Source organism: Indicator indicator, chromosome 24 (assembly GCF_027791375.1).
Source record: "Indicator indicator isolate 239-I01 chromosome 24, UM_Iind_1.1, whole genome shotgun sequence".
Classification (NCBI taxonomy): Eukaryota; Metazoa; Chordata; class Aves; order Piciformes; family Indicatoridae; genus Indicator; species Indicator indicator.
In genome coordinates, this window is record NC_072033.1 from 3,941,955 (window position 1) to 3,969,512 (window position 27,558).

The 27,558-nt window shown below is 53.5% G+C and overlaps 2 protein-coding genes across 2 annotated transcripts in view; both read left to right on the forward strand.

Moving 5' to 3' along the window:
• The first annotated feature begins 84 nt into the window (after positions 1-84).
• LOC128975076 (oxidative stress-responsive serine-rich protein 1-like) lies at positions 85-5,683 on the forward strand. Its single transcript, XM_054391872.1, has 4 exons — positions 85-135; positions 2,429-2,543; positions 4,299-4,412; positions 4,636-5,683. The coding sequence occupies exons 2-4, from the start codon at positions 2,467-2,469 to the stop codon at positions 5,333-5,335; spliced, it is 891 nt and encodes a 296-aa protein (XP_054247847.1). The 5' UTR covers positions 85-135; positions 2,429-2,466; the 3' UTR covers positions 5,336-5,683.
• A 3,952-nt stretch (positions 5,684-9,635) lies between these two features.
• JPH2 (junctophilin 2) overlaps positions 9,636-27,558 on the forward strand; it is a 29,256-nt gene continuing 11,333 nt past the window's right edge. The window contains exons 1-2 of the mRNA XM_054391946.1: positions 9,636-10,014; positions 17,181-17,964. Coding sequence (XP_054247921.1) covers positions 9,636-10,014; positions 17,181-17,964 — 1,163 coding nt within the window. The remainder of the gene's footprint in view (positions 10,015-17,180; positions 17,965-27,558) is intronic.

The following is a 27,558-nucleotide window of genomic DNA, read 5'->3' on the forward strand; positions in this document are numbered from 1 at the left end:
CCCAGCCCGCGCGGCGTCCCCCACCCCACCCCGGCCGCCGTTACTTCCGGCAGAGGGGGCGCGGCCTCCCCTGGGCAGCGCGGCCCGGAGGGAGGCGGCGGGGTCTAGCCCGAGCCTGGGCCCTCAGGTGACGCGGTAAGTGTGGGTGGTAGGACTTCTTCCCCTGTGCCGGTTCCGCCGCTCTGCTCCGGTGACTGTGGCCCGTGGGGCTTCGTGTCCCCGTGGCGGTACTCCGGAGCTGGTTGTGGTCTTCTCGCTGGGCTAAAAGGCTCCGGGGGAGCGTGGGGATTGTGCTGAGTCACCCCCTCCGCCCACTGGGCTTCTGTCGAGGGTCGGGACTGAGGGCTGGTGGTACGGTTCGCGGGGAGCTCCAGGGTCGGGGTGTCTCCTGGGCCCCCCTACAGCCCTCTGGGGCAAAAAGCGGGCGCCGCTGGGTCCGGGGACTCCGCGGAGCCGAGAGCGGGGAAGAACGGGGGATGTCAGAACTTGTGGAGCGGGCGGATCAAGCGGCAGCCCTCAGTGGGCGGCCGGAGAACGGCCTCTGCCGCTTGTCGTTGTGTTAGTGAGTTGCCCTCAAGGTGCCCAGGGCCCCTGTTCGGTGTGCGGGGCCTGTGGCCGAGGGCCTGCTCTGGGAACGTCTTGGGGCTTCTCATCGCTTTACGTCGTTAAAAGCGAACGGCTGCGCCTCTCCCGGTGCGGCATTGTTAACTGTGAGCAGCGGTGATGGCTGCAGTGCACCGAAAGAGGGTCCTGTGAGGCTGGGAAGTAGCTGAAGCCGAAAGGGGAAAGGGTGGGAATGTGTTCCCCTAGGAGATGAAGGACGTGTTTCAGTGTGGGCTTTGACACAGCCTTACATTGCGGTGGATTTTCACAGTAATTCATTTTTTTGGTGATATTTTTGCTATTTGGCTGTTGTGACTGAAATGGTACAGCTTGTTACTTGGCTACCACAGAGTGGGTTTGATCTGAGTAAATCCTGTATCCGTTTGAGAGGTTACTGTGTCAGGGATGAAGGGCAGCATGAAAACATCCTGGGGCTGAATCTGGGAGTATGTGTGGAGTGATGTCCTGTGTGTTTAAAAACCTTTTGCTGCCTTCTTGCTAAAGTTATATAACACAAAGGGGTGGGACTTTAAAAAAAAAAAAAAAAAAAAAACTTGTAGGCTGAATTTCTCTTAAATTTAGATTTTAAATTTATTTTAAAGAATCTTCTTTTCGGGTCAAGGAAAAACCTTTTTGAAGTAGGGCCCACATCTCAGCAACTAAGAGTATGTAGGATGGTAACTTGCTGTGGTGAGCATCATCTTGTCAATCTTTGAGTTAGCTTCCTCCTCCCATGTTTACTTGCTGCCTGACTCACAGGACACCAGGAGCCTTGAACTTGTTATGGTACATTATCCCCTGGGTGTGTCCTAATAGTTGTCTGCAGTACAGGACACCTGATGAAATCAGAGCCAGCAGCTGGGACCTCCCTCCTCCAGCTGGAATCAGGCTGTGAGGGACCTGAAATTACCCCTCCATATCTACCTGTGTAACTGAGCTGCAGAGGTTCATGTCCCTCTGTCTTCACCAAGACCTTTTCTGCTGAGGAGAAACTGGTGCTGAGCTGTAAAAACAGTGCTAACGATGCTGGAGCTGAAAAGCTCCTTAGGTAGGGAGCAGCATTTCCATTTATTTAGTGCTGAATAAAGGCAGCCTAGGGGGAGCATTCTCAGAGTCCCAGGGGGCCATGAAATGAGGTTTTTACAGCTATTCCTGCAGGAGCTTTTACAAAGTCACTCTTACCTCATTCAATGATTCCTCCTACCTATTGCATATCCATGGACTACAACTCATCAGAGTATTTTTGTATCTGTGCCTACACCATTGATGTGGGGTCCTTCAAACCCTCTCCTCAAATTATGGACAACATGGCCACTCACACCTAGGATCATAAACTTTCTTGTCTATGTCTGGCTTACTAAGGAGGGTGGTAGGGGGGAAAGGTTGAAAGCAACCTCTGACAAAGGCAATGTCTTGTAACCAAAACAGTCTGTTCCATACTGTCTGAGAGCCTAGCAAAATATTCCCAACCAGGCAGTGAGAGCCCATGAGAGCTAAGTGATGTGTAAGGAAAGCAAAGCCTGCTTGGCACTGTGAGACAAACAACAGTCTGTCTGGCCTGCAAGGTGCTGTTGGCACCAAACTTTACTCTCAATTGTTGGTTCACCTGTGTAGCTGTACAACAGCCTGTTTGTTCCCTTCTTGGGTATCATAAAGCTTGTTCTGAATCAACTTTCAAAAATGTTCTGCTGGAGTGACCTCAGCTGTGTGTGCTCACTGTGCTATTTTGGGTTTATTTTCATGTATTATGGTGCTGCTGGGCAACTGATGTTTTTAACAAGGTTCTTGCATTTGTGTCTTTTTTTTTTTTTCTTTCTGCTTGTAGCAGTGCCTGGTAACTGTCACCTTCTGGCCGTCCCAATAATGAAAACTGAAGCAAAGGATGGAGAAGAGGAAAGCCTGCAGACAGCTTTCAAAAAACTGAGGGTTGACACCACTGGGTAGGTACTGCTGCAGGGAGGTACAGAGTGAAGGTGTTGCAGGTGGCCTGGAAGGGAACAGCCCTGCTGTTAAACTGGAAGGCATGAGGTCACTGCAGAAGGTTACGCACTGGGAGCCTTCATTCTGGTGAAACAAACTGGAATTGGCTCACCAGCTGCAGACTGCTTCCCAAGGCTTTGTTTTGCTCACTGTTGGGGTTGGACTCAATCATCTTAAGGATATTTTCCAATCTAAATGTTCTGTAATTCCACATGCTTGAAATGAACTTGGGCATGAATCTGGCTGCCAGAGGTTCTGTCCCTAGCACCAGGTCTGTGCTATGGTATTATGATGTTGTCATGGCTCTGAAGCTGTCAGGAGAGTGAACTCCTGTCTTTTCCCAGAAGAGAAACGTTCTTTCCATGGCAGTCAAGGAGAGTGATGGATTTGCTGCACAATTCCCACACACACTCTTTGCACTGCTGTCACAAATTCCCTGCTTGTAACTGGGGAAGAATGCTTTTTGTGTTGTTCTGTGGGAGATCTAACACGTGGCTCTTGCCCTGCCTCTCCCTGGGAGCAGAGCACAAGCAGCAAGTGTTGTTGTCTTGGTGGTGATCATGGTCAGCTGAAACGAAAACCAAGAGAGGTTCGTCCTGTGCTTGCTGCTGGCAAACATTCACCATGACCCAGCACCTGGGTACTGCTGTGCTTCAGTGAGGTGTCAGTGATGCAGTTACAGCTGGAATGGAAGTGTGAGTAAGGCAGTGTGTCTGTCAGTGTTGAGGTACTGACTGGAATTGCCATTGGCTGGTGAGTAGACAAGGCTTCTGGACAGGCTGCTAAAGTGTCCTTTCCTTAAGTAATCAAACTTGTTAGAAATGAAGTCCTACACAGGCCTCTCACTGCTTCAGGATCTCCAGTCCCACCCCTGAGTCAGGCAAACCTCATTTTACCACTGGCCTCCAGTTCTGTGTTCTGTGCTCCTTGTCCCTTACATGGACAATAGCAGGTGTCTGACTAATAGCTTGGGCTCTATTAACCATCAGTTAACCCTTTCCTAGGTCAGTCTGTGGAACCCTGCTTACAAATTAATTCAACATAGGGTTTGGAAAATTATTTCCTTGGGAGTTCCCATGTAATAGCTGAAGTCCCAGCTTGGAAAAACTCTTCTTGGGTTTATTACAGCTCCTGGAAAAGGGCAGTTTGGGGTGAAGCTATAGCACCAGAAAAATCAGAACATCATCTGAGATCCCTGGCTTGAAGAGGAGTTGAACATCTGATGCCTCCGTTGCTCCAGTGATGGAACTTGCAGTAGTAGGAAGAGTTTTAGCTTACATTGTCCTGAACAGAGGCTGAAGTGTTCTTCAGTTAAACAAAGTCTATTTCTGTCCAGAGAACATTTATTTTTAGGAAAGAATGACTTATTTGTCTCTGGAAAAAGAGCCTTCTTTCTCCAGTGATGATGTTTTTCCCCTCCCCTCTCCCGGGAAGCTGAAGTTCAGGCGTTGTGTGAGCTTGGTCAGGGCTGCATGGAGTTGAGTCTGGCTACTGAATGGCATCGTGTCTGCTGGAAAAGTCTCTTATGCAAACTTTGGAATTAGGAATGTATAAACATCACCCTTCTGATGGGGTTTGCTTTGTGGGCAGCTCTTTTAAGGCATATTGTAAATTATCTGGAGCAATCTTTTCTGGGAGAGAGGATTCATAAGGACTTTTTTATTTTGATACTCATAACAGTCTAGGCTGGTAACTTTTCATTCTGTCTTTCACAGATCTCCTGCTTCTCTCTCTGGGGGTGAAGGGGCAAGTCCCATAGGACAAGTTAGAGCAGTGGCAGATGAAAGCAGACCTAAGAACTTGTGTGCTTCTAAGGAGCCCTGGCATGGGTAAGAGAAGCTTGGGATTATCAGACTGCTCCAGGTGATACTGCATTGAAGTGGGGGGTTAATAGACAAGGTTTCTGGTAACTACACCCTCAAGCAAGAGCTCCAAGTTCCCTTTATGAAAGGACTGTCTTAAATACTCCCCTGTTTTCTGCTCACCTGTTATTTGCAACCCAGCAGCATGTCCTGTTGTGGGTCTTCACTCTTTTGTATCTGTCCATGGTAGGTCTGTGAAGAAGCCTTCAAGAGGGGTTGTGAGAACTCAGCGTCGCAGGCGTTCCAAGTCTCCAGTCCTCCATCCTCCAAAGTTTATCCATTGCAGCACAAAGTCGCATCCCAACTGCAGCCAGCTGGTGCACAAGAGCCAGCTTGGTGCCCAGGAGGACAGCAGTGGCTTTGGGGTGCCAGTGCCAGAGGAAGCTCCTACACAATGCGGTGCTGCTCCGGATGCCCGCCAGAAGGCAGCTGATGTCGAGGCTTTGGGAGCTTCTGTCACACAGTCAGCATCAGAGGCCACCCAGGAGTCTCCAGCTGCCCTTTCTCTGGTGTCCAAAGCAAACCTGCAGCCTGCAGAGCTTTCTGACTTCCAGTCCATGTCCAGGCTGAGCAGGGACGAGCCATGCGCGTGTGCGGATGAGGCCTGCCGGTGGAGGCGGTGGCAGGAGATGGAGGTGTATGAGTTCTCAGGCCTGCAGAGCACCTTGCCCCTGCCAGCCCTGCCACTGCCCCCTGAGAGGAGAACACTGCCTGAGGACCACTCCCAGCCTGTGCCAGCCAGAACTCCCTCAAGCTCCCCACGCTCTTGCTCTGAGCAAGCCAGGGCCTTTGTGGATGATGTGACTATTGAAGATCTTTCTGGCTACATGGAATACTACTTGTACATCCCCAAGAAAATGTCCCACATGGCAGAAATGATGTACACCTGACAGCACTGATGCCAGGAGGGTGATGGCTTCAGTCTGCCCTTTGCCACACTTTGTGGCAGGTGCAGCCCACTGCCTACTCAATACTTTACATTGCAGCTGATGTTCATTATTTAAGCTGGACAAACACTTTAGCTGGAGCTTAATACTTTGAGCTTGGAATAGATAATGAAGTAAAAAAATGAATGTGTTCAGAGTGAGCCTGCCTCTGCCTAAATGACCTAACACTGGGAAATTCTGCTTGGTTTTTAAAGTCCTCCCCATTTCAGTTCAGTTTCTGGGCTGGGAAAAATCTGTAGATGGCCTGCTGATCGTTATGAGAAATCTGGCATCATTTAGGTTCTTTGATCTCAGGTTGTTAACACTCAAAAAAGGTTAATTGTAGCTTTAGAAGGCTGTAACCAATTAACTTGTATTCAGCTTTCACAATTAGGAGCTTCACCATAGATACTGGTTTGCAGTGAAGCTCTTAGATGCAGTCATCAATAATGTCATTGTAAACCTTCATTCTGGACTAGATTTCTTCTGAAAACATAGACATATTTCATTCCTGTCCAGGACCTTGGTATCATCTCTGCTCTCTATAATTCCAAGAGACTCCCCTGGTTAAAATTCCAAGTCTCTAAATCCCAACGTTCTCTGGGATGAACCCAGTACTGTGGTGGCAAAGAACTTGAAATTTCACCTTCAAACTGGAACTTTTTCTCTGAACTCTCTCTTCTCTTTCTATGTTTTTGCATTTCTTTTTCACCTGATTTGCTTTTTCCAAGGCTTGCTGGTTTTTATGGTCTGAGCTCAGGCAGTGTGCTTTTGGACACTTGTGGCTCTGGTTTTATTTCATGAAGGAATGACCATCTCCTGCCCTCTTGGTGCTGTTACCAACTAGGCCAGTTCAGGAGACAGAGTTGTCTTTCCTTGGGCTGCAGGCATTGTTATTTCCTTGTGCCTGAGGAGGCCTCCTCCTGCCCTGCCATTGATGATGCCAGTGGGATCAGATGCTCTTAGGCTAACATAACATTTGCTTGCAAGCTGCCTGATGAGATAAAGCTTGGATGGTCAAAGCCAGACTGTTTCAGGAAGTTATTCTGATCTCTGTGGTGGTGGTTAGTGGAAAATGTAAAGCAAGTAGAACTTGCTGAGTGTCTGCAGCAGGAGAAATGCCCTACCTTTGCCAGGGGAATGGCTTCTCCAGTTAACCAAAGGAAAGATGAGGTGAGGGACTGTGTTCAGTGTGGGGTTTATGAAGCTTTGAAGCATTTGCTCATTTCAGTGATCTTAATTCATGCATTCTGGGTGTTCGCAGGTTTTTTTAGGTGCATCTAGCTGTAACAGGTATGACCTTTGGAGGTCCCTTCCAACACAAAGCATTCCATGAAGTATAAACCTTCAGATATTAAGAGCTGTAGACTTGAGGGGACAGGGATCAGCTGCACAGAAGGGAAATCTTGAGCACTGTCTTGATTCTTTCCTGCAGTCTTTTTACTAAACCGTTGTCACTTTAGATGCCTTCCCCAGGTCCAGAGTACTGGTGGAGCCTTGCAGTCTTTCTGAAATCAGCAACACTCAGCTGGCCATGCTTTGTGTGCATCAGCACGACCTGCCTGTACCACATTTGTGTAGGGCCAAGGAGCAATTCATTGAAGAGTCTGATCTGGTGAGAGAGATACTGGTGGTTAAGTTTGCACTTTAACTTTTCTGCCCTGTAAGGTCTGGAGAAGGAATGAAGATAAACATTTCCCTGTGAAGTCCTTTGGTGTTGCTCTTGGAGGGTTTTTGTCACTTCTGTGGCAGTACCTTGTGTCTGTGAACGAAGTGGCTGTGCAGATTCACCTGGTTGCAAGCCCTGAGGTGTCATCTCCCCCTTGCAGAGTGCACATGGGTGCCACATCTCTCTTCATTTCCCTGCTCTTAAAAAAAAACTGTATTTTTGCATTCTGAATTCCAGGCAGTTGTTTGGTGACTCTTTTCTGCTATACTGGTCTGCAAAGTGCAGAATGCTCTTACTACTACTTCACAGTGCCTGTGCTTGCAGGCAGCAGCCACAGCAGCATTGTGGGGCTGGGAATGCCCTTCGAGACCATTTTGCACCAGTCCCTTCACTGGCCGGCACAAACCCGTGGTGTAGGGACTGCAGCGTCAAGAGCTGAGAACTGCAGATCCAGGAGGTAATTAAAAAACGTGAACTGGTGCAGACTGGGAGGGGAGAGCAGTGCTGGGCCGCTAGAGGTCAGCCCCAGGCCGGCTGCAGGCTGGTTGCCTGCAGCAGGCTCCTCTGCCTGCTCGGCCGTCCTGGAGCTGACACCTTTGCCAGAGTGAGTCAGGGCAGCCCTGGGTGGTGCTGCCTGAGCAGGCATACAGTGCCAGTGCTGTCAGAAGCTCGATTGTGTTGGCAAAGTTAGTGGTCAAAAAAACCTCTTCAGATGCCCCCATCTGCACAAGTCACTAACCCATGAGCAGGGCACTGTCAGCCCACAGCTGTGCTGTGTGATGTGGAAGAGCTGCTGGGTGAATCACTGTGTGGTCCTGCACTTGGCATCCTCAGGGCAATTACAGCATCTTGGGGCTGGTGAGTGCTGGAACACTGTGAAATAAAAGACCATGGGTAGCTGCAGCTGCTGCCTTCACACTTTCCCTTTTGTCACTGCAAGGTGTTTTAAGATGTTTTGGTCTACCCAGAAGCCACAAAACAAATACCTCTGGTCCTGATTTGAGAAAATGTGACTGTCCAGGCCTTAGTCATGCAGCATGAGCCTTGAAAGCATGCCTGAATAGTTTAAATTTTTAGCTTTAAAAAAATCCATTGGAAGGAGCCAAGCTGACTTTTTTTTGGTATAAAATAAAAGTAAATAAGCTGCCTGGTTCTGCCAAGCAGCCATTCTGAGCCATGCTGGAGCCCCTCACCAAAGTGCCTGCTCCTACCCCTGGCTGAACAATTACAAAAAAGGCTTCACAGCAGTGGTTGGTCCCTGTGCCTGGGGACTGCTTGTTGTAGTTTGTATGCTGCATATCCACGCATCCCTGTGTGGCAGGTGTATGGTTTTTCTATGCCTCTTCATCCTGGAAACACCAATGGGGAGGTTGTCCAAGCTGCAATCTGTTACATGAGTCTGAAACTCACTGCTGTCTATGACAGCTTTGCCCCAGAGCTTGGTCTGGGTCTGGAGAGCTCAGGCTGCTGACAGCACAGCCTCACCCCACAGCTCCTGCAGCTTCGCAGCAGCTTGTGGTCAGTGAGGGGAAGGTCCTCTCTTCAGGGTCTTGCTGTGCCAGTGTCTTTAGGAGATGGAACAGGTGTGGCTGGAATAAAGGAGGCCTTGGATGAGCCTGTGGCCTGGTGTTTTGTTTCTTGTCCTCTTCCACCTGTGTTTGATGATAGGGGTTGTTATAGAGCAAGCTGGACTGTCCCACGGGCAGTCCCCCTTTCATTTCCAGATCTAGTAAGACTAAACCTCTGCCAGCAGTTAACCAGAGAGGTTTTGAGTTTGTTTTTGAGAGAGAGGGGTATGACTACTGGTGTCTCACTGTCCTGAAGTGGTGCTGGAGGTCCATTTTAGAAGTGGCAGAGAGTAAGGTGGCCACTATAGGGCTTTTACCCCGTGTCCTAACTGCCCACACACTGGTGCCACCCATCTGGTCCGCAGGGTGCTCCCAGCCAGGAGCATCCCTCGTGGGGCCGGCGGAGCAGGGCTCGGCTCCCCCTCGGCTCCTTCCTCTGCGGAGCCGCTGCCGGTGCGCCCGGGCGGCGGGGAGGGAGGCAGGGAGCGACGCGCCCCTTCCCAGGCTCTATTTTAAGCAGACATTTACTTTCCCAGCCTCTTCTCTGCCTGGATCCCTGCCCGAGGCGGGGGGGATGTGTCTCTTCCCTCCTTCATAAAAGGGCCCCGAGGCGGAGGCCGGGCTCCGGGGGGGTTATTTTTGGGAGCAGCTCCTGGGATCCGATGGCCTTGTTAGGGCAGCGCTGACCTTTCTCCCGGTGGGGGAGGAGAGCGGAGCGGGGCGGCGGGACGGGACGGGACGGGACGGTCCGGGTAGGGGAGCGCGACCGATTCCAGATCCGCTTGCTCGGCTCCGGCTCCCCGCGGGGCTCGGCCCCAGCCCGGGGCAGGTAGCGGCGAGGCGAGGCTGCCCCTCCCGGGGGGAGTTCGGCCCTGGCCCGCCCTTCTCCCCTCCCTTCCAATTCCTCCTTCCTCCCGGCCCCTCGGCCACCCCCGGCGCCCGGCCCGGCTCCTTCGGGGATGCGGCAGCCGCATTCCTTAGCGCTGTCCTGGGAGAGCTGCTCGGCTGAGGGGGCACCGGGGGTACCATGAGCGGAGGCAGGTTTGATTTCGATGATGGAGGCGCCTATTGTGGGGGCTGGGAAGGGGGCAAAGCCCACGGGCACGGCATCTGCACTGGCCCCAAGGGCCAGGGTGAATACTCGGGCTCCTGGAACTATGGCTTCGAAGTGGTGGGCATCTACACCTGGCCCAGTGGCAACACCTACGAGGGCTACTGGTCCCAAGGCAAGAGGCACGGCCTCGGAATCGAGACCAAAGGACGGTGGGTTTACAGAGGAGAGTGGACCCATGGCTTCAAGGGGCGCTACGGCGCCAGGCAGAGCATGAGCAGCGGAGCCAAGTACGAAGGAACCTGGAACAATGGCCTGCAGGATGGCTACGGCACGGAGACCTACGCCGATGGAGGTGAGGGGGCTGCGAGGGGTGGGGGGGGGTGAACAGCCTGGTGCCCAGCTCATGGAGGCAGAAAGTCTGCTGTCCCTGCTGAAGGGCTGGCCTGATCCTGTCCCCACTAGCGAGATCCAGGCAGGCACAGTGGTCTGCAATGAGCCATTGGGTGCTTCAGTTGAGAAGCACAGCCTGGGGCACAACCACCTCACAAATGTGTGTGTGTGCCTTGATTTTCACCATCAGGTGCAGTGTGTGCACGGGGGGAGCAGCAGGAGCACTGCCCCCACCACCCCTCCCTCGGGAGCTGCTCTCAAGTGTCCAGATCAATAGTTAACACCAACCAACTTGGTTTGTGTAGTCTGTGACTCCTGCTTCTCCAGGGACTGGTTATTCAGGTCATCACCAAACCAGAGACTCCTCAGCAGTGTGTGACTGCAGCCAAGGTGTTCACTGGCTCCTCCGGCAGCAAGCTGGAGATGTTTTCAGGTTGGGTATAAGGCACCCACAGCATCACAGTGTGCTCTGCCTGTGCATTGAACACCTCTGGCATGCCCCTGACAGGCTTCCTGGCCATCTGCTTTGCTGAACCCTTTTGTTGGCTGTTTAGAACACGTGCCTTTCCCTGGAATAAATCCATTTGGTTACTTGGAAGCTCTTCAACCACAAGTGCACCATGTAGTCAGATATTTCTTGTGCTTTATGAATGCAGGGGCTGGTTGTGTTTTTGCATTGGTGGCAATTTTGGGGTTAGAAGTATTGCAAAAATCTCTGTCCAAGTAATTCTGTAGCTCTCCAGTACTGCAGTGTTCCAGGCTGCCATATTTAGGAGAGCTAAAGAGTGAGGGTGATTTGAAATAAATACTCTTCAAAATATGGATCAGAATTGCAACTACATTTATCTAGGGCAGGCACTGGAGTTAGTTTGTAAAGAAAAATAGCAACAATGGCACAAATCTTCAGAATGAAGAGCACTGTTCTGGAGACATTAGAAAAATGGACTGGTTCAAGACTGGTTGTCAGGGCTGGACTGGGTACCTGGCTGCCTTTAAGCCTGGAGATACAGTCCTGAAATTGACTGATTTTCTTTGTGCCCTTGGGGGTTGTAGGTACAGACATGAACTGATGTGTCCCTGCAGCTCCTTACATCATCTGTCCCTCTGTTTTGTGGCCATGCAGCAGTTGGGCACTGAGCTGTGTGGGTTGCAGCATGGCAGTGAGCTCAGGCTGGCACTGCAGCACCTCTGTAGGGCTGCAGGATGAGCAGGCTCTGTGTGAGGTGTGCCCGGGTGAGAAAGGAGCAGTCATCTGGGAACGGTCAGCAGTGGCTGCCCTTGGGGCCATCATCCTGCAGGTGCCAAGCTCTCCTCTGAGTTTGCACAGCCCCTTTCTTACTGCTTCCTAAAGAGCAGAGCAACTGGATTTCAAGTTAATATTGCAGAGAATCTCAAGAGGCAAATCTTGACACAGGAGTTCGAATTTGATTAGATCTGGACTGGAAGCTTGCAACAGAAGAGGAGGAAAGATGAGTCGAGGTTTTCCCCCCAAGGATATGTAAGACACTGCTTCAGTCAGCATGCAGCCCCTGGGCTGCTGTCCTGCACCCAAGAACGTGCCATCTACATGATCCCTGGTGCCACCTGAGGCTGGCAGCTTAGCCCTGATCCATGAAGATATGCCCTGCCAAAGCCATCCTGGGCAGTGCTGAGCTGAGCCCCCCTGGGTGCTCATGAGGGCTGTGCCCCAGTGTCCAACAGCTGCTCCTTGCCTTAAGCTATCATGTCCTGGCTGCCCCAAGCTGCTCGTGCCACATGATGGTACAGGAAGCTGCATCTGAAGCCAAGGTAGGGACCACCAACCAGCATCAGGCGTGGAATGATCTTATTAACTTGCAGGAACAGCTTCCACTTTGTCTACTTACCTGTACCCAGTAACCATCTGCAAGATCCAGATGTGACCAGGCTGCTAACTGGACCTGTTAATGCTTGAAGTTGAGGTTGCCAAGATAAACATCTGGAAAGGCTTTGGAAATCAGCTGTCCCTTGGGTAGGGGACATGGTTCCCAAGCCCCCTGGAAGCCAGCCACACCAGGAAGAGGGCTCTGGGAACATGCAGCCCTTGCCAGGTCATTAGAAGCTTTAGGTCATGGTCTGGTTGCCTGTGGATTTCGTGGAGGTGCAGCTGATTCTAAAGTTTTAAAACAGGCTTTAAATCGATCTTATTTTATTTTGTTATAAATACACACATCAAAACTTTAGATTTTAACACAGTTTTATAAATCACAGCCCCACAAGTGTATTTTATCTCATCTGGCTGAGGTTGGTGACTAAACAAAACTCAAATCTGGAGTGAAGGGTTTTGAAATCCCCTACAGATTGTTGGTGTCCAAGAAGAAGCAGACTCCTGGTGTGAGTTAGCTCAGGTATCCTGTGGGTCATTCACTTTTGGTCTTGGCTACCAAGAGCTACCATTTTTGTTGCAGCTATGAGAGACTGGTGGCCTAAAGAGCTCTCCTGTAACGCTGATTGAAGTCATCCAAGGGGCTCAAGGCTCCTTGGTGTGGCTGGGCAGAGGCAGCAACGCTGACTTCTTTGCTTGGGTATCCAAGCTGGATGTACCTGAGTGGCTGCTGCTGTTACCAGTGAAGAGCCTTGAGCCCTTCCCAGGCACAGGATGCAAAGCTAAAGTGGATGGTGTCTGGAGTTGTGAAAGGACCAGCATGAAGGAGCACCTCATTTTGCAGCCCAAGCCATGAGTAAGCACCTGGTTATTTGGCTTCCACCTGTAGGTTCTGCCTTTGCCCTAAGAAAGGCCTCATTTTTGGGGTGCTTTGGAGTCCAAGTGCTTGACCCAGTCAAGGTTAACTGCAGGAAAAAATGTTGCTGCTGATGCTGATTCGAGGGATTTGAGCCCAAAGCTGGGCTTTGCTGTATAAACAACTCCTTCTTGCTGGTGGGGGTAGAGGAGAGGGAAAAGTCCCCTGCAGCTGAGCAGCTGGAAATCAACTTATTTTTGATGCTACAGTTTGGTCCCTGGGGCACTAAGAGAAGAGAAAATGGTGGTGTCAATGAACTGCCTGTGGAAACAATTGGACCATTCAGTGACCACCAGCCCAAAAGAAAGGGGAAAGGGAAACCCGGAGAGATGAATGGGGTGATGTGGACAAGTCCCAGCCCTTCAGTGCTTGGGGCAGGGAAAGGTGGTGGGAAGGGACCTGGGCTGAGGCAGAAGGAGAATCATCCATGGGACTGCAGCTGGGGAAGCAGGGATAGGCTCTGGCTGAGCCCAAATGGTGCTGGTTTGTGTCTGCTGCCTTTGTGGTACAGCTTCTATGTGACTGCATTTGACCCACAAATTAATGCTGCACATTTATTATTTTTTTTCACCCCTCTCTAGGGTTTTTTTCCCCCTCCTTTCCTTTCCAGCAGAAGCCATCAGATAGTGCTGCTGGCAGCAAAGAGAAGCACGAGGCTTCCCCTGGCCTGTATCCTGTGTGGTGCTGAGCACTGATTGAATGTCCCTAGCCTTTTACATTGAGTTCTTCCAACATACCTGGCACTGCAGGGTGTGGGTAGCAGCAGAGGGTGGCAAGGCAGTGACACGAATCGTTGGCATTATTCACCTGGCTGGTTGTGTTATTTATGTTAATTGCTAATTGCATTGGGGCTTTGAGGCTGGGAAGGGGAGGTCTGACACTGCTGGCTGCAGGCTCTCACTGCCAGGCTGGGTGTGCCCCAGGAGCTGAAGCTTTTGCTGTTGATGCAGCCAGGGACCGTCCTGCCCTGCTGCCAGGGCAAAATGAGGGTGCTGCCATCCTGTTGTGTGCCTACAGGTGAAGGCTCCAGGGATACCATTTTCATCAATCCCACAATTTCATCTCTCCCATTCTATGAAGTTACCCAGGCAAGGCCACCGCCTGCCCTGCTTTGGCTGGGGCCAGGTGAAGTGCATACCTGAGGGGCACAGAGGTGCCAGTGCTTTTTGTCATCATGACCAGAGAAAGACCAGACACTAAAGGATTATTTGGGTCCTCTCCCCCAGTAATCATCAGTGGGGTTCAGTGGCTCTATCCCACTGTCCTGGTGAACCGGACAGGGAAGAAGGGTTCTGCCCCATTTTCATCCTAAATAGAGGTTGTTGGTTTTCACATCCACTGCTTTTTCAGCTTTTTTTCGCCCCAGAACCTCAGAGGTGGGTAGGCACAGCTGGCTGGCAGCTTCGTGTCCTGCCTGTCCCCCCTTGCACAGGCTGCTTTGATACTCAGAGGATAGCAGTGGCTCAGGGATGTGCAGCCCTGATGAGTGACAGCCTGTGGTGCAGGAGGGCTTTGCATGGCCCCATTCTGTTGAACTGGCTGCACTGGGACGTGCTGGTGAGCTGAGGCTTGGCTCCACTCAGACCTCTGCGTGCCCTGACACACGGCTCTGGCTCCTCCAGCCACACTCAGCAGCCTCTGGCTCTGCTCCAGGGATGGTTTATGGCTCTACCCTGGCATGAAGCCTCAGCCAGGCACTGGATCACAGCATGACAGGGACATGGCAGTGCCTGCTTGCACCCACGCTGGTTGGACAGCTGCAGGCAGAACCGTGTGTCAGTGCCAGGCAGGGTGGGCAGGTTTGGTCACACCACATACCAGAGGGACAACTTTACTTGTGCAGTATAGACTGAAATCAGGCAGCTGAGACCAGCTGGAAGAGCCAGTGCCAAACCTTATGCTGAAGGTAGGCATGTGTGCCCCTAGGAAGAGGCACCTCAGTCTCTCCTTCTTGAAAACCAGGTGTGCCAGATGGCTTTTCCCATCCAGGCACCCCTGGAACTCCTGGAGGGACTTGCTGGGGGGCAGAAGCTTCTCTCACCTCACCCCTGAGGACCAAGCTGAGCCCCCTGAACTTGTGAGATTTTCCAGAGTTCCTCTCACAGGGGGTTAATTTGGCAGCACTATCAACTGCAGCCTGCTATGTGCAAGGTTGTCCATCCTAGGAAGAGGTCTCCAGTGTCACCCTGATCATGTGTCAGCCCTGCTCACTGACTGGGCAAGTGGGGATGGAGCACTGACTTCACCAGCCCTCAGTGGGGAGGGCTGTGGGGGGCACTATGAGGTTCTCCAGAGCTTCATTTTGTGCTGGGATGACTCAACACCATTTGACACAGAAGGGATTTGGGGCACAGTAAGGAGCACACACAGGTACCTGGACATCTCTAGCAACGATCCTGCTCTCCCACTTCATGCCCAGACCCCTAACCTGTGCTGTTCATCTAATTTTTAACAGAGCTTCAAGCTCTGCCAAGAAACTGGGCAATGACCCCTGGCTCTGGCAGGCTGCTCCTCATGGCTGACTGCCCATGGCCCACAGATGCTCTGCACTACCTCAGCTCCTACATTTTTAAGTAGAGGAGGCCAACTGTTGCAAGGAGCCCGAAATCCTGGGTGCCACGTGGTAGGCAGTGGCTGGTTGGGGGTGGCTCACCCCAGGGCAGCAGCTGCTGCCTGCTTGGGCACTTCTTGTCTTTCCTGGCCCCCGGCACTGTAAGTTAACACCCCACAGGCGGGTCCAAAGAGGATTTCAACGAAACCTGAAGCTTGGGAGGAGAGATTATGCTGCAGAAGTGGCCTGGGAGAGTGTAAAATATGCACTCCCACAATAGCCAAAGAAGGAACTGGATTTGCTCCCTGAGGAGCAGGGTCAGCCCTGATAATGGTGTCTGAAGGGGAGATGAATGCCTTGAAGATAGGTCACCCCCTCCTGCCTCAGCCCAGCCCCACTGAGCCTCCCTGGGTTTCTTGCTCTCCAAAACTTTGGTGCCTCCTGGTAGATAACAGCTTAATGAAAACCATATTTAGGACAGATGCCTGTGAAAATGTCCCTGGCACAGCTGGTCCTTAGCTTGCACAAAGCAGCACGTGAGAGGGTGACGGAATGGGGTAGCCTTTCTAAGGGCATTCCTGCTCCCCCAGCACCCTCTGCCCATGCCCCAAAATGGGGGCTGCCAGCAGCCTCTGCCCCACAGAGTGCCAGTCTGGGGTCAGGTGGCCTGTTCCAGGTCCTGTGATGACAGAAGCAGACCTGAATGCTGCTTTTGTTTAGGGTGGTTTGCTGGTTTCTGAGGCAAGAGCATCTACAGACTGAGACTTGTCCCATGCTGTCCCATCTCACAGGGCTCAGCAGGGATGTGCTGGCCCTCACAGCCTGCTCTGCTGGTATGTGGGTGCTGCCCCAGCAGCCCTCCTGCCCTTCCTTGGGCTCTTCTTTCAGAGGGCTTTTATGCTGCTAATTTAAATCTCTTGACATCCTGGTGAGAAAAATCAGAGCAGTGGTCTCCAGTTCACTCTTCTGGAGCCTGCAAGACCCGGTATGGGCTGGAGAGGAGCAGTGTGCTTTGCTCAGTCCCTCAAGGTGTTACTGCCAAGGTGCTGATGGCTCTTAGCAGGGTCCTGAAGCCAAGGTGTGACCTTGACCACATTGAACACCATCCCTTCTGTGCTCCCCATCACATGATACCATGTTCCCTCTTGAGGTGGGTCTGGAGGAGCGTGGTGGGGCAAAGTTTTGTTGGGGCAGGGCTGAAGGAACCCCACATAGAGCTGCTCTGCTTCTCTCCTTTTTTCCAGCCATCTGTTGCTTTGTGCAGTGTGGCACAAACCTTGGTCTTGGGACCACAGAGAAGCTGTATGACAGGGCCAAGCAGATGCAGCCACAGCTACCAGAGCAGCCTATGCTATGGGCAGGAACCCAAATCAGGGGTCTAGAGCTGGTGCTGGCAGCCTCTGAGTGACAAACTGCAGAATGGGCTGAAGGGGATTGTCACTGAGCCAAGGAGTGGCCACCACAGTTTGTGTGTCCATTGGGGCTGCTACCACCCTTGGCACAGCCCAAACCCCAGCCCTGTGGGGCTACCTCCTGCTCTGGATGCTAATGCAGAACTTGTCCATCGAGTGGCTTTGGGTTTGCAGCAGCGTTCCCTAGCACCCCAGCTCCTTCCCAGTGAGTTGTCACCCGCCAGCAGCAGTTTCAAGGCAGGTATCCTCTGCTCCCAGGGCACCGCTGCTTTTGCTCCTGAGCGAGCACTGGTGGCACGGAGCTCCTCTCCCCGAGGGCAGGCAGCGCTGCCCCAAGCCCGCCTGCCTTTGCTGGCTCAGCCGGGAGCGAGCCGCCTCCTCACCCTGTGCCCCTTCTCTCCCGCAGGCACCTACCAGGGGCAGTTCACCAACGGCATGCGGCACGGCTATGGCGTGCGGCAGAGTGTGCCCTACGGCATGGCCTCGGTGGTGCGCTCCCCGCTGCGCACGTCGCTGTCCTCCCTGCGCAGCGAGCACAGCAACGGCACCCTGCCGCAGGACTCCCCCGCCGCCAACCCCGACAGCCTGCCCCTCTCGCCCACCATCACCCGCGGCGGCTTCGCCCTCAGCCTCTACGCAGATGCGGAGGCCGGTAAGCCCAAGAAGGGCGGGGGGCTCTTCCGCAGGGGCTCCCTGCTGGGCAAGCTGAAGAAGTCGGAGTCCAAGTCGTCCCTGGCCAGCCAGAAGAGCCGCGTCAGCTTCCTCAAGAGTGAGAGCGGCATCAGCTCGGCCGCCAGCGATGCCACCTCCACTGTCAGCCTGGGCGAGGGTGCCGAGGGCGAGGAGTACCCACCGTTTGAGTCGGACATCGATGCCACCACCACGGAGACCTACATGGGCGAATGGAAGAACGACAAGCGCGCCGGCTTCGGTGTCAGCGAGCGCTCCAGCGGGCTCAAGTACGAGGGCGAGTGGCTGGACAACCTGCGGCACGGCTACGGCTGCACCACGCTGCCCGACGGCAAGAAGGAGGAGGGCAAGTACCGGCACAACGTGCTGGTGAAGGGCATGAAGAAGCGCGTGATACCCCTCAAGAGCGCCAAGATCCGGCAGAAGGTGGACAGGAGCGTGGAGGGGGCTCAGAGGGCTGCGGCCATCGCTCGGCAGAAGTCAGAGATTGCAGCATCCAGGTAGGTGCTTGGGGCTCCAGTGTGCAGACCCCCGCGGTGGTGGTGCCCAAGCCAAGCGTCCCTCTGGAGCTCTGCTGTGTGCCTCCCGCTGTGCACTGTTGGGGGGTCGAACACATCCCTACTCAGCTTCTGTTAAATTCTTTGTACTAAGTATGGGCAGAGCAGGGCCAAGGGCTTCTGTGGTAGCTTGGTGGTGTTCAGGACCTGTTCTCCCTCTTACCCACTCTCCTGTCCCCCTGCAGTGCTGGTCCAGAAGGTGCCAGGAGGAACTGCCACCAACACCAGCACTTCAGTAGAATGGAGTGTATGAGCTAGAGGGATGGGGAGCACCCATCCCTGGCCATGCCAGGCTGCTGGAACCACTAGGAGTCATTGACAGGGAAGATGAGAACCAGCAGGGTCTGACTACAGTAAATTCAGCAGGTTCCTGAGCAGCCAGTGAGATGTGGCCCAGGTGAGCCAGGTCTGCAGCACAGCACAACTTCACTCCACAGCCCCCACTGTGGCTCTGTGGGGAGCTTACAGGAGGCATCAGGGTTGTCACTCAATTTTAGCAGCCCAGAGTAATGGACTCTCGGACAAACACTGCTGTGCTGGAATGCTACAGATGGGAGGCAGGACCTATGGCAGATACCAAACCAAGGAGGGAACTTCTGTGAGGAGCATCATCTGCCCCCCAGCACCCAGCTGCCCTCAGACAGGTTTTGTGTGTCCCTGCCATGAGGGAAGTGGTCACTGGAGTCAGGGTGGGTGGCTGAGCCTGATCACATGGCACAGAACCACATCCCAAAGCCCGTGATGCTTTACAATGCCAGGAAGGGGAGAAGCAGGGGGAACTCAGCTGGGTTTGTCCTCTTTTGTCCCCCCAGTTTGTCCTGGTCAGAGCCCAGGGGTGGGAAGAGGGCCATGGCAGCCATCAGTGAGTGAGTGGCAGTGTGCCTGGGGACATGTGCCACAGGGGCGTGAGAGGCTGCCCTTAGCATGTGGCAGTCTCTTGCTGCAATGCTGCCCCTTGTGCCAGTAGACACACAGGCACTGCTGGGCACCACGTTGTCCCTACACCACCCAGTACATTAGGACCAGACAAGTGGGCTTCACTCAGAATTAGTTAGAAATTAGTGGGAAAGTGCTAATTGCTCCATCATCCCTCATGGAATAGAGGAAGGAGGAGATAAAAGCGCAGCTCCAGGGTCTGCTCAGGAAGGGCAAGAGAAAACCACCTTCTGCTTGTGTCCTTGCCTGTGCCTGGATTATGCTGGCAGCATACTCCTCGTCCCACAGCATTTCTGCCAGTCTCAGAGCCAGCCTGGCAGAGGCCAGAGATCATCAGGCTCTCATCTTCCTCAGAGAAACGTAGTTGTGACAGACCTCGAGGCTGTACCTCAGCTCCCCACCAGAACCCTGCCCTGCACAGGCTCCTGCCTTGCTCCATTTGGTTGCTCAGTCACCTCATTGCCAAGCAGAGATGGGAAGTGGTGGCAGAGATGGGAATTACAGAATCATAGAATCAATGAATCATAGAATCATAGAATCAAGAAGGTTGGAAGAGACCTCAAAGATCATCGAGTCCAACCTGTCACCCTACACCTCATGACAATCTAAACCATGGCACCAAGTGCCACGTCCAATCCCCTCTTGAACACTTCCAGGGATGGTGACTCCACCACCTCCCTGGGCAGCACATTCCAATGGCCAACCACTCTCTCTGTGAAGAACTTTCTCCTCACCTCCAGCCTAAACCTCCCCTGGCGCAGCTTGAACTAACAGAAGTTCTGTCCTCTGAGGCACCCCAGCTTTGCTCTCCTGGTGACCATTTCTGCTCCAGAGCTTTGCAGGCAGTGTGGCTGGTGTGCTCTTAGCAGAATCCAGTTGCCTGAGAGACCAGCCGAGAGAAACTGGCAGGACTGCAACTGAAATGTTGCGCGGGGCCAGCTAGGATAAAAATAACAGCCTGGGGTGGCGTGAGGCCCGTCGGAGCCTCCTGGCAGGACAAGCTCAGCCGGACACCAGCTTCGCCGTGCCCGGGAGCTGCGTGCGGCCGTGGTGCTACGCGCCCGTAAACAAGGGGGCTGGAGCTGCAAAGGCTGCTTCCCGAGAGCAGGGCTGGTTTACACAAACCTCTTTTTATTATACACTATTTACACTTCGGATCAAAAGCGGGTCTGCAGTGTTTTCCATCAGGGCTGGAATGTGCCTGCTGCCCTGACAGGGGACTGCATCCCTCCCAAGTGCGGCCAAGGAATAATTTCCTATTAAGGAAACCTTGGAGCCGGAGGAAATAAGGCGTTAAAGGCGGTTTCCTGCAGGGAGCCCGCCCCTCGCAGACCCTGCCGTTGTGCGGGGGCTGGGGCAGGGCAGGAGAACGCTGCTGGCGCTGGCACTGCGATGCCCCCGGTTCCCTCCCTGCAGCTGAGCTGACTCCGCTGCAAGAGGAGAATTCGGGCTCCTCTGTCCTGTAAACTGTAACTCAGCGTTTCCACTAGTCTTTACTCCTGGTGTATGTCACTCTGGACAGAGCTGTTCTCTCTGCCTGCTGCCTTCTGAGAGCCTGACTCGTGCTCCTTACTCTTCCTTTCAGCTCAGCATTGGGCTCAAGAGCTCCAGAACCAGATGATTTTGCCTTGAGAAGGTTCTTAGGCTAAACCTCAGCTCTGCCTGGCCTTGAACCTTGCCTCTGTTTCCACTCTCAGGACAGAGCAATTGCAGACAGATTGTGAAAATCAGTGAATGTGGTTTCTGAAAGGGCTGGGCTGGCGTTAGCATTGCCTCAGGTTGTCACTGCAAGCAGGGTTGGAGCATTCCCTTTCTCCTGGGCCTTAGTGTGTGCCTTAGGAAAGGAATGACTTGGAAGCTACAGGAATGCTTTGCCAGGGGAAGATGTGGCACACCTGTGTGTGAGGCTATTGCTGGGAACTGACCAGCAGCACTCAGCAGCCACCAACCTTCACCAACCTGTGCAGTCGTTATGGGTGTTGGAGTTTCTTTTGCTTCTGGCACTCAGGGAAGCCCTGTACAGAGCTGAATGATAATGACATGGAGCCTTCCTGGGGGAAGATGTCAGGAGAAGAGCAGACTTCACACTTTTGCACCATAAAAGGCTCTTTAGGGATAGAAATCTTTACAGAAACAAGCCCATGCTCTGCAAGCTGCCTCGGCCAGTTGCACTGCAGGAATCCCAGGCATGTGCCCAAGCTCAGGGGGTGAACAGGCAGGAGGCTGCTGGCAGTGCTGATGGGCACCCTGCCTGTCATCTGCCCTGTCATCTGCCCTGTGGTCAGTGATGGTCAGGGATAGTGGTCAGCCACGGTCAGAAAAACTTCCTCAACCCATGCTCTGCTGAGAGTGTCTGAGGCACCAGACTAATTTGCAGCTCCTGCCCTGCTTGGTTTGAGTGTTCCAGCCAATGCCAAGGGCAGTGCCAGCTATCACCTGCCCTGCTGCTTGTCCTGCCTGAGTAGTGCTGCCTGTCCTGCCTGATTAGCACTGCTCTGGCCTCTTCAGCTCCCCCCCAAATCCTCCTGGGTCAGTAATAGAGCTGCTTTCCCTGTTGTGCAAGAGGCTGAGCACACAGCTAGCATTGCCTCACTGCCAGATGAGGGAACAGCAATTTTTTTTTTTCATTTTTTCATTGTTTCAGTGAAAATCATTTAGCATGGGGTCATGCTGTCCTGAACAGCCCAGCCAGCTGAGCCAGCTGCCCCTCACCCCAGGCAATGGCCCTGGAGCTGCTCAGATGTCAGGCAGAAATCTGGAGCTCGTCTATCAGCAGCACCAGGCATCACCTACTAGGATGGAGGTACTGAAGTTAAGGTCTGATGAATTCTCCCTGAGACTGCTGGCACTAGGGAGAAGTCCTCCTGAAGCATGGCAGCCACTGGGGTGTCAAGCCTGGGAATAGGGTGTCCAGAGAAGTGGTGGAGTCCCCATCCCTGGAGGCACTGAAAAATGTGTAGATGTGGTGCTGAGGGATGTGGTTTAGTGGTGGACTTGACAGTGCTGGATTAACAGCTGGACTTGATGGTCTTAAAGGTCTTTTCCAACCTCAAGTACTCTGTGATTCTCTGATGGCTTTGCTCCAACCCTGGGGTAACCAACCACAGATGGACATGGGGGCTAACAGGCACTTTATGGTGTCCATTGCTTGTGCTCTGTACTGCTGGTGTCTTGGGACTTTCCTTGCTGTGATCCCAAGTGATTCCTATTGGAGCTGAAACATGGCTGCTCCTTCAGTGCCAGGTGAAGCCACCCACCATGTCCCTCAGCCTCCTCCCCTTGTATCCTTTGTTCCTCTGCTGTGTTGGGGTGGGTGGGAAAGGCAGTGAGGACCTGGGCTCACAGCCAGAACATCATCTCCTCAGGGCTTCAGTAGACAAGCTGGTAGAGGACATCTGGCAGGCCTGTCCTGCACCAGCCCCTGCCAGAAGGGGACAGCCACCACCAAGCCAGTGAAAACCCATCCCGAGGTGTGTAACAGCTGCCTTGGGTGTGTCCTGGGCATGGCTGGTGCTGAACAGGGTGCTCTGGAGAACCAGCAGTCGGGGTGCTGCTGTTACATAGGGACAGTGGTTCCACTGAAAGCAGGGAGAGAGGCATGGAAGTGGTCAGCTTTTATCTCTTCAGGAGAAACCAAAACAAAATGCAAGAAGAACAGCAGGGCTGGCTTCAGGGGAACCTCTGATTTGTTGAAGGCTTCATGCTCAGCAGTTGGGCAGTTCATCCAGGGGATTTTCTCCTCTCTGGTGCTTTTGGGGGACAAAATGAGTGCAAATCCTGCAGATCCCACCTCCCTCCCACTGCATCAGCATCTGCCTCTGCACATGGTTGTGCTTTCCAGTGATTTGGACCAAACTCAATGAGGAGACTTGTCTGTGTGTCCTGCAAGGCACAGGTCTGGCCATGCTCTGAGATTGTTTGATGGGTGCACAACACCTCAGAAATACCTGCCAGATGTCACAGCATCAAGAGGAAGGCAAAGTAACAGAGGCACAACGGCTGCTGTTTTCTGAAGCTGGCCCTGAAGCCCACGTGCAGCTGAGAGGGATATGCCTGGAGAGTACAGCTGAAAATGAACGATGTTGCATTTGGTTTGGAGGTTTAATGTGCTATCTATAGAGGTCCCACAACGCTGCTGCCTGGACAGGCCCCTGTGAGAATTGCTCAAGTGCATTCTGAAATGCTGGGCACTAATTCCTGTGAGAGCAGAGGTCAATCTCATCACAACGAGCCTGGGCTGTGTCAGATCACCGCAGCGCTGCAGTGAGCGCCCGGCGTCAGAACTCGCATTGGTGACGTGTTCCTGGCAGCAACGTGCGGGCACCGCTCCTGGGGGAGCTGGCTTGAAGCTCAGGTTGGTTTTCTGTCCGTACCCGTGGCTTTGGGGCAGATCTTAGCTCTGCCTTCCAGCAGTGAGAGTGTTTGACAGCTCGTGTATCGCTTCCCGAGCCTGCCCTGCCCGGCCGCATTCCCGGCGGCGCTGCTGCAGCAAGCGCAGGCGGCGTGGCCCCGGGCAGCTCCTGTGTGCTGCGAATGACGTCCTAGAAGCGCTGGAGTCAGCAGAGCCTCCTGGCTAAATAAGGGCAGGCAGAGCAGGGCGTTATCAGCGCTGCCCGAGCGCGACAGCTGAGACGAGGGGCCCAGGGCAGCCCATACCGCTGCAGCTCGGCCGCCTACCCACCGGCAAGGTGCTTGCCTTGGCAGGGCTCTGCCTCAGCCAGCCCCTTGCCCCCGGGGGTCTCCGGGGTTATGGGGCTGGTGGGGGAGATGGGCAAGGAAAGCAATGTCCTCCCAAGGCACCTTTTTGGTGATGCGTGGTCTATGTTCAGAGCTGGGCTTGTGGCCGTTGGTGGCCTTGGCTGTCTTGGGGCTGATGGTGAAGCTCAGCTTGCCTGAGGCCAGAGTTTGGACCTGAGATTTTCAGGTCTGTTAAGTCAGACTCGAAGCTGCTCTGAAGGAGTTTCAGGGGTTTATGTTAGATATGCTTTCCTCAGGCTTTTAGCCAGAGGCATGGTTGTCAGACCCATCAGGAGCCCAGCGAGTTCCCAGACCTTTAGGTCTGAGGTCAGATGGCAGGATGCTCGTGGTCATCCCATGAGAGCAGGCAGCAGTGGTGGTTCAAGAGAGTCTCTGCCAGGTGGACTTCCTGCCTGGGAGAGCAGCTGATGGTCCTCTGCTGTCCCAGCTTCGTGATTCCTTTGCTCCAGGGGGATTGCACATCCCCCTGTGATGGATGGGGGTGCAAGGAGGAAGCAGCAGCAGCCAGGAGATGGGCAGAGCTTGTCCTGGCCCCGGGTGGGTTACTGGCTGCAATTCACCTCCCATCCCAGGATTTGCCAGGAAGAGACACAGGAGTTGGGAGCTGCATTTCTGCAGCTGTGCAATCAGACACTGAAGTTGCCATAGCCTGACATCTTGGGGGTTTAAAGATAGGTGGGTGCAGGTGGAGGACTACCCTGGCTTTGTTAAAATCCTGCCAGACTCCCCATAGGGTGCAGGGGGAGGCTCACACTGAGCAAGGCGCAGCCACAGCTGGAGGTGGTCGAGTGGCAGGAGCCAAGGGCAGGTCCTCGACAGCTGGGTATTCTGGTTGCCCTACTGCCCCCACAGTGGCAAAGAGCATCTCAGTGCTTCCACAGACAGGGCTCAGGGAGAGCCAGGGGGCACCTGGGCAGAGAAATGAGGGCAGCCTGGCTGCTGCTGCATAGCTGGGTGCCAGGACACAGCAGCGAGGGGACCCTCCTTGGTCCTGCTCTGCCAGCAGCCGTTTCTCACGGCGCTGGGTGTGTTTATCAAGAAGATAATCTTGCTGCACTCCCTGCTGGCTGATAGAAAGCCAGTCACTGGCATCTGTTTCTGCACCAGTGGGAGCCCAGGGCTGGGACTCTGCCACTTTCCTCTCGGTGCTTGGTGCCAGCAGTGCTCGCTCTGCCCAGGGGTGCAGACCTTTTCCTGGCAGCTCCTGAGCAGGCACTGCCTCCTCCACAGAGCTATCAGCAAACACCGAGGTCACTGTCCAGAACAACCCTCCCTAGGGACAGCAAGGGGAAACCTGCCTGGCCTGTGCCACCACAGCCAGGATGATTTCAGCTTGGGTTTCTCTCCGAGCTCCCAGGTGTCTTGTGCCACGGCATGTTGAAACCACCTGTGGTTTGGTTAGCAGGAGCACTTCCACCTGAGCCTCTGCACACCCTGGACTGAGAGCTCAGGGACTTTGTGTCACTTGGTGATGGGGGACACCTAGCTCCTGTCCCAAAGCCAGTGCTTGGTCTTTATGGCTTTGTGGTCAGAAGTGAGTAGGACTGGTTTGGGCTTGCTTGGGCTGGGGTTTTGTGGTGGATTTGCTGCCCCAGAACACCAGTCTCCAGCTCTGCAGAAAAATTGCCTGCTTTGAACTGCTGCCTGGTCTTTGCCTCAGCCCAAAAGGCCCTTGGGCTCACCTCTCCTTCTAGATCACCCTTGCTGTGCTGCCCACTGAAGCCAGGTGGGGAGCAGGCTGCAGGATTCAGGTGGACCCCTTGCTGTTCCTGGTCACATGCAGCCATGAGGACAGTGAGTCCCAGCACTAGTCTCCAGCACCAGGACCAGCACCTGCTCCAGCTGTGGCACCCCCATGATGTGTCCCCCTACATGTGGGGCTGTGTGGCCTGGAGGGATTTGGTGCTGTGAAATGGGTGATGTGGTGACATCTTCAGCCCTTTCTTTCAGCACTGTCCCAGAATGGCCTCATCCCCAGCCCAGGCTGGCTGCAGCTCCAGCCCTGACACATTTTTGGCCCACCAAGCCTGTTGGGCTGATGTGTTGTGGCTCCAGAGAAGGGGGCATGGCTTTATCTGTTTTCCACTCGCCTTGCATGAATTTCTTGAGGCACTTTCATGCCCTATTAGGGTAAGAGAGAGCCTGTACTTTCTGTGCACTTTCTGTAGCTCCGAGGAGAGAGCCTCTGCTGGGCAGCAAACTGCCTTCTCCAGAGCTTCCCAGGTCCTGGGGATTGAAGCTAGTGAGGCTGTGGCTTGCTTAAGAGAAGCAGTCTGATGTCAGGACATCAGTTGCAGGGATGGGTAGGACTCAGGTAGCTGGCCCAGGGAAAGTGGAATCGATGAGCCGCTCATTCTGGCCTTGTGGGAATCCTTCTCTCAAGAACTTACAAACACAGAAAGGGAGAACAAAACTGTGGCTTTAATCTTGCAAAACCAGCTGTGGAACGTGGAGCTCCTGCTTCAATCAGTCTGCTGCTGCGTGGAGCAGAAGGTTTTGACTCCCACCCACATGCCTGAACTGAGACAGCAGGGAGCCAGGCTGTGAAGCCATCGGACTCAGGCAGGCTGTGCTGCGGGGTTATCGTCACGGCAGTGGAATGTGGGACAGGCTTATCTTGGAAGACAGAGAATATTGGAGGGAAATGGCCAGTGCAAAATTAAAGCCTGAGACGCAGCAACCCTCCCTCCTCCTGGAGGAGATGTGAGGTTTTCAGCTTATCCTGGTGCTGCCTTTGGCTTCCTGAGTCCCGGGTTTTGTCATTTTGCTCCTGCGAGGCCTCCTGAGCACTGGGAGGGACCTGGTGTCCCATCTGCCTGGATGTCTGTGGTAGCCTTGGGTGCAGGTGCAGAGGATGTGGACACTGCAGCTTGGGCAGCAGCCTGGCAGCCCCCACGGCTCTCTGCTCCTCTCTTGTTTCTCCTGGACTTCAGATCTGTGAATGTCAGTGAAGAGACTGAAAGAGCTGGGGGGAAAGGCTTCTGCTGTAAATTTTGATGAATAATTTGGCTTCTGGCCAAATGCAATATTTTAAGAAATCTGCCTGCTTTCAAGTCCAATAATAATAATAATTAAAAAAAAAAAAGATAATAAAATTCCTGCTTTTCTTTTTTGACTGGGGAAAAAGAAGACAAACCATATAGTGCAGTTCCTCACTCTTTTGGTTTGGATTGCTGAAATCTGAAAAAATTGGAGTTAGAAGTTGCTAAAACTTGTGGTTGAAAGCCCTCAACAACCTTGAGCAAACACACCCTTCCTGCCCCAGTGTGGCACTGGTGGGGCTGGCCAGTGGGTAAAACAAGCTGGCATTGTGGTAGAGCTCGGGGCTGGACAGGAGCCCCTGGCTTAGGGTAGGCTCCCTCAAAAGAAATGCCTACTGCAGCCCTGATGTTTTCTTGTAAGTGGGAATTCATTCCCCTGGCCAGGGCAGGGAGCTGTCCCTGCTCAGTGCAGGTACAGGCAGGAGCATGCAGAGGACCAAGGGCTGGATGACCCTGGCTGTGGGTGTGCAGTGAAGAAATCTTGATGCACTTAGTGGGATAACCCAGCTGCTTTGATCTTGCTCAGGTAGCTAATTAAATACGAGTCTCCAGAACATTAGCTGAGCCCCTTTGGAAGTGGTGTGGTGGAAGTTGGAATAAATCAGTGGTGTTTGTGCATGATCCCAGGGCTGTGCTGGACCTGGTCTCAGGGCAGCACGAAGGAGAGTGGACCCAAAAACCAGGAAGAAGAGGAGGCAGTCATCCCATTGTCAGCTGCAGATCCTTCCTTTATCCCTCCGAAGATGTCTCTGTGGATGCTCTCACAAAACATTTCCAGTCTGGCTGTGCTGGCAGGATGAGT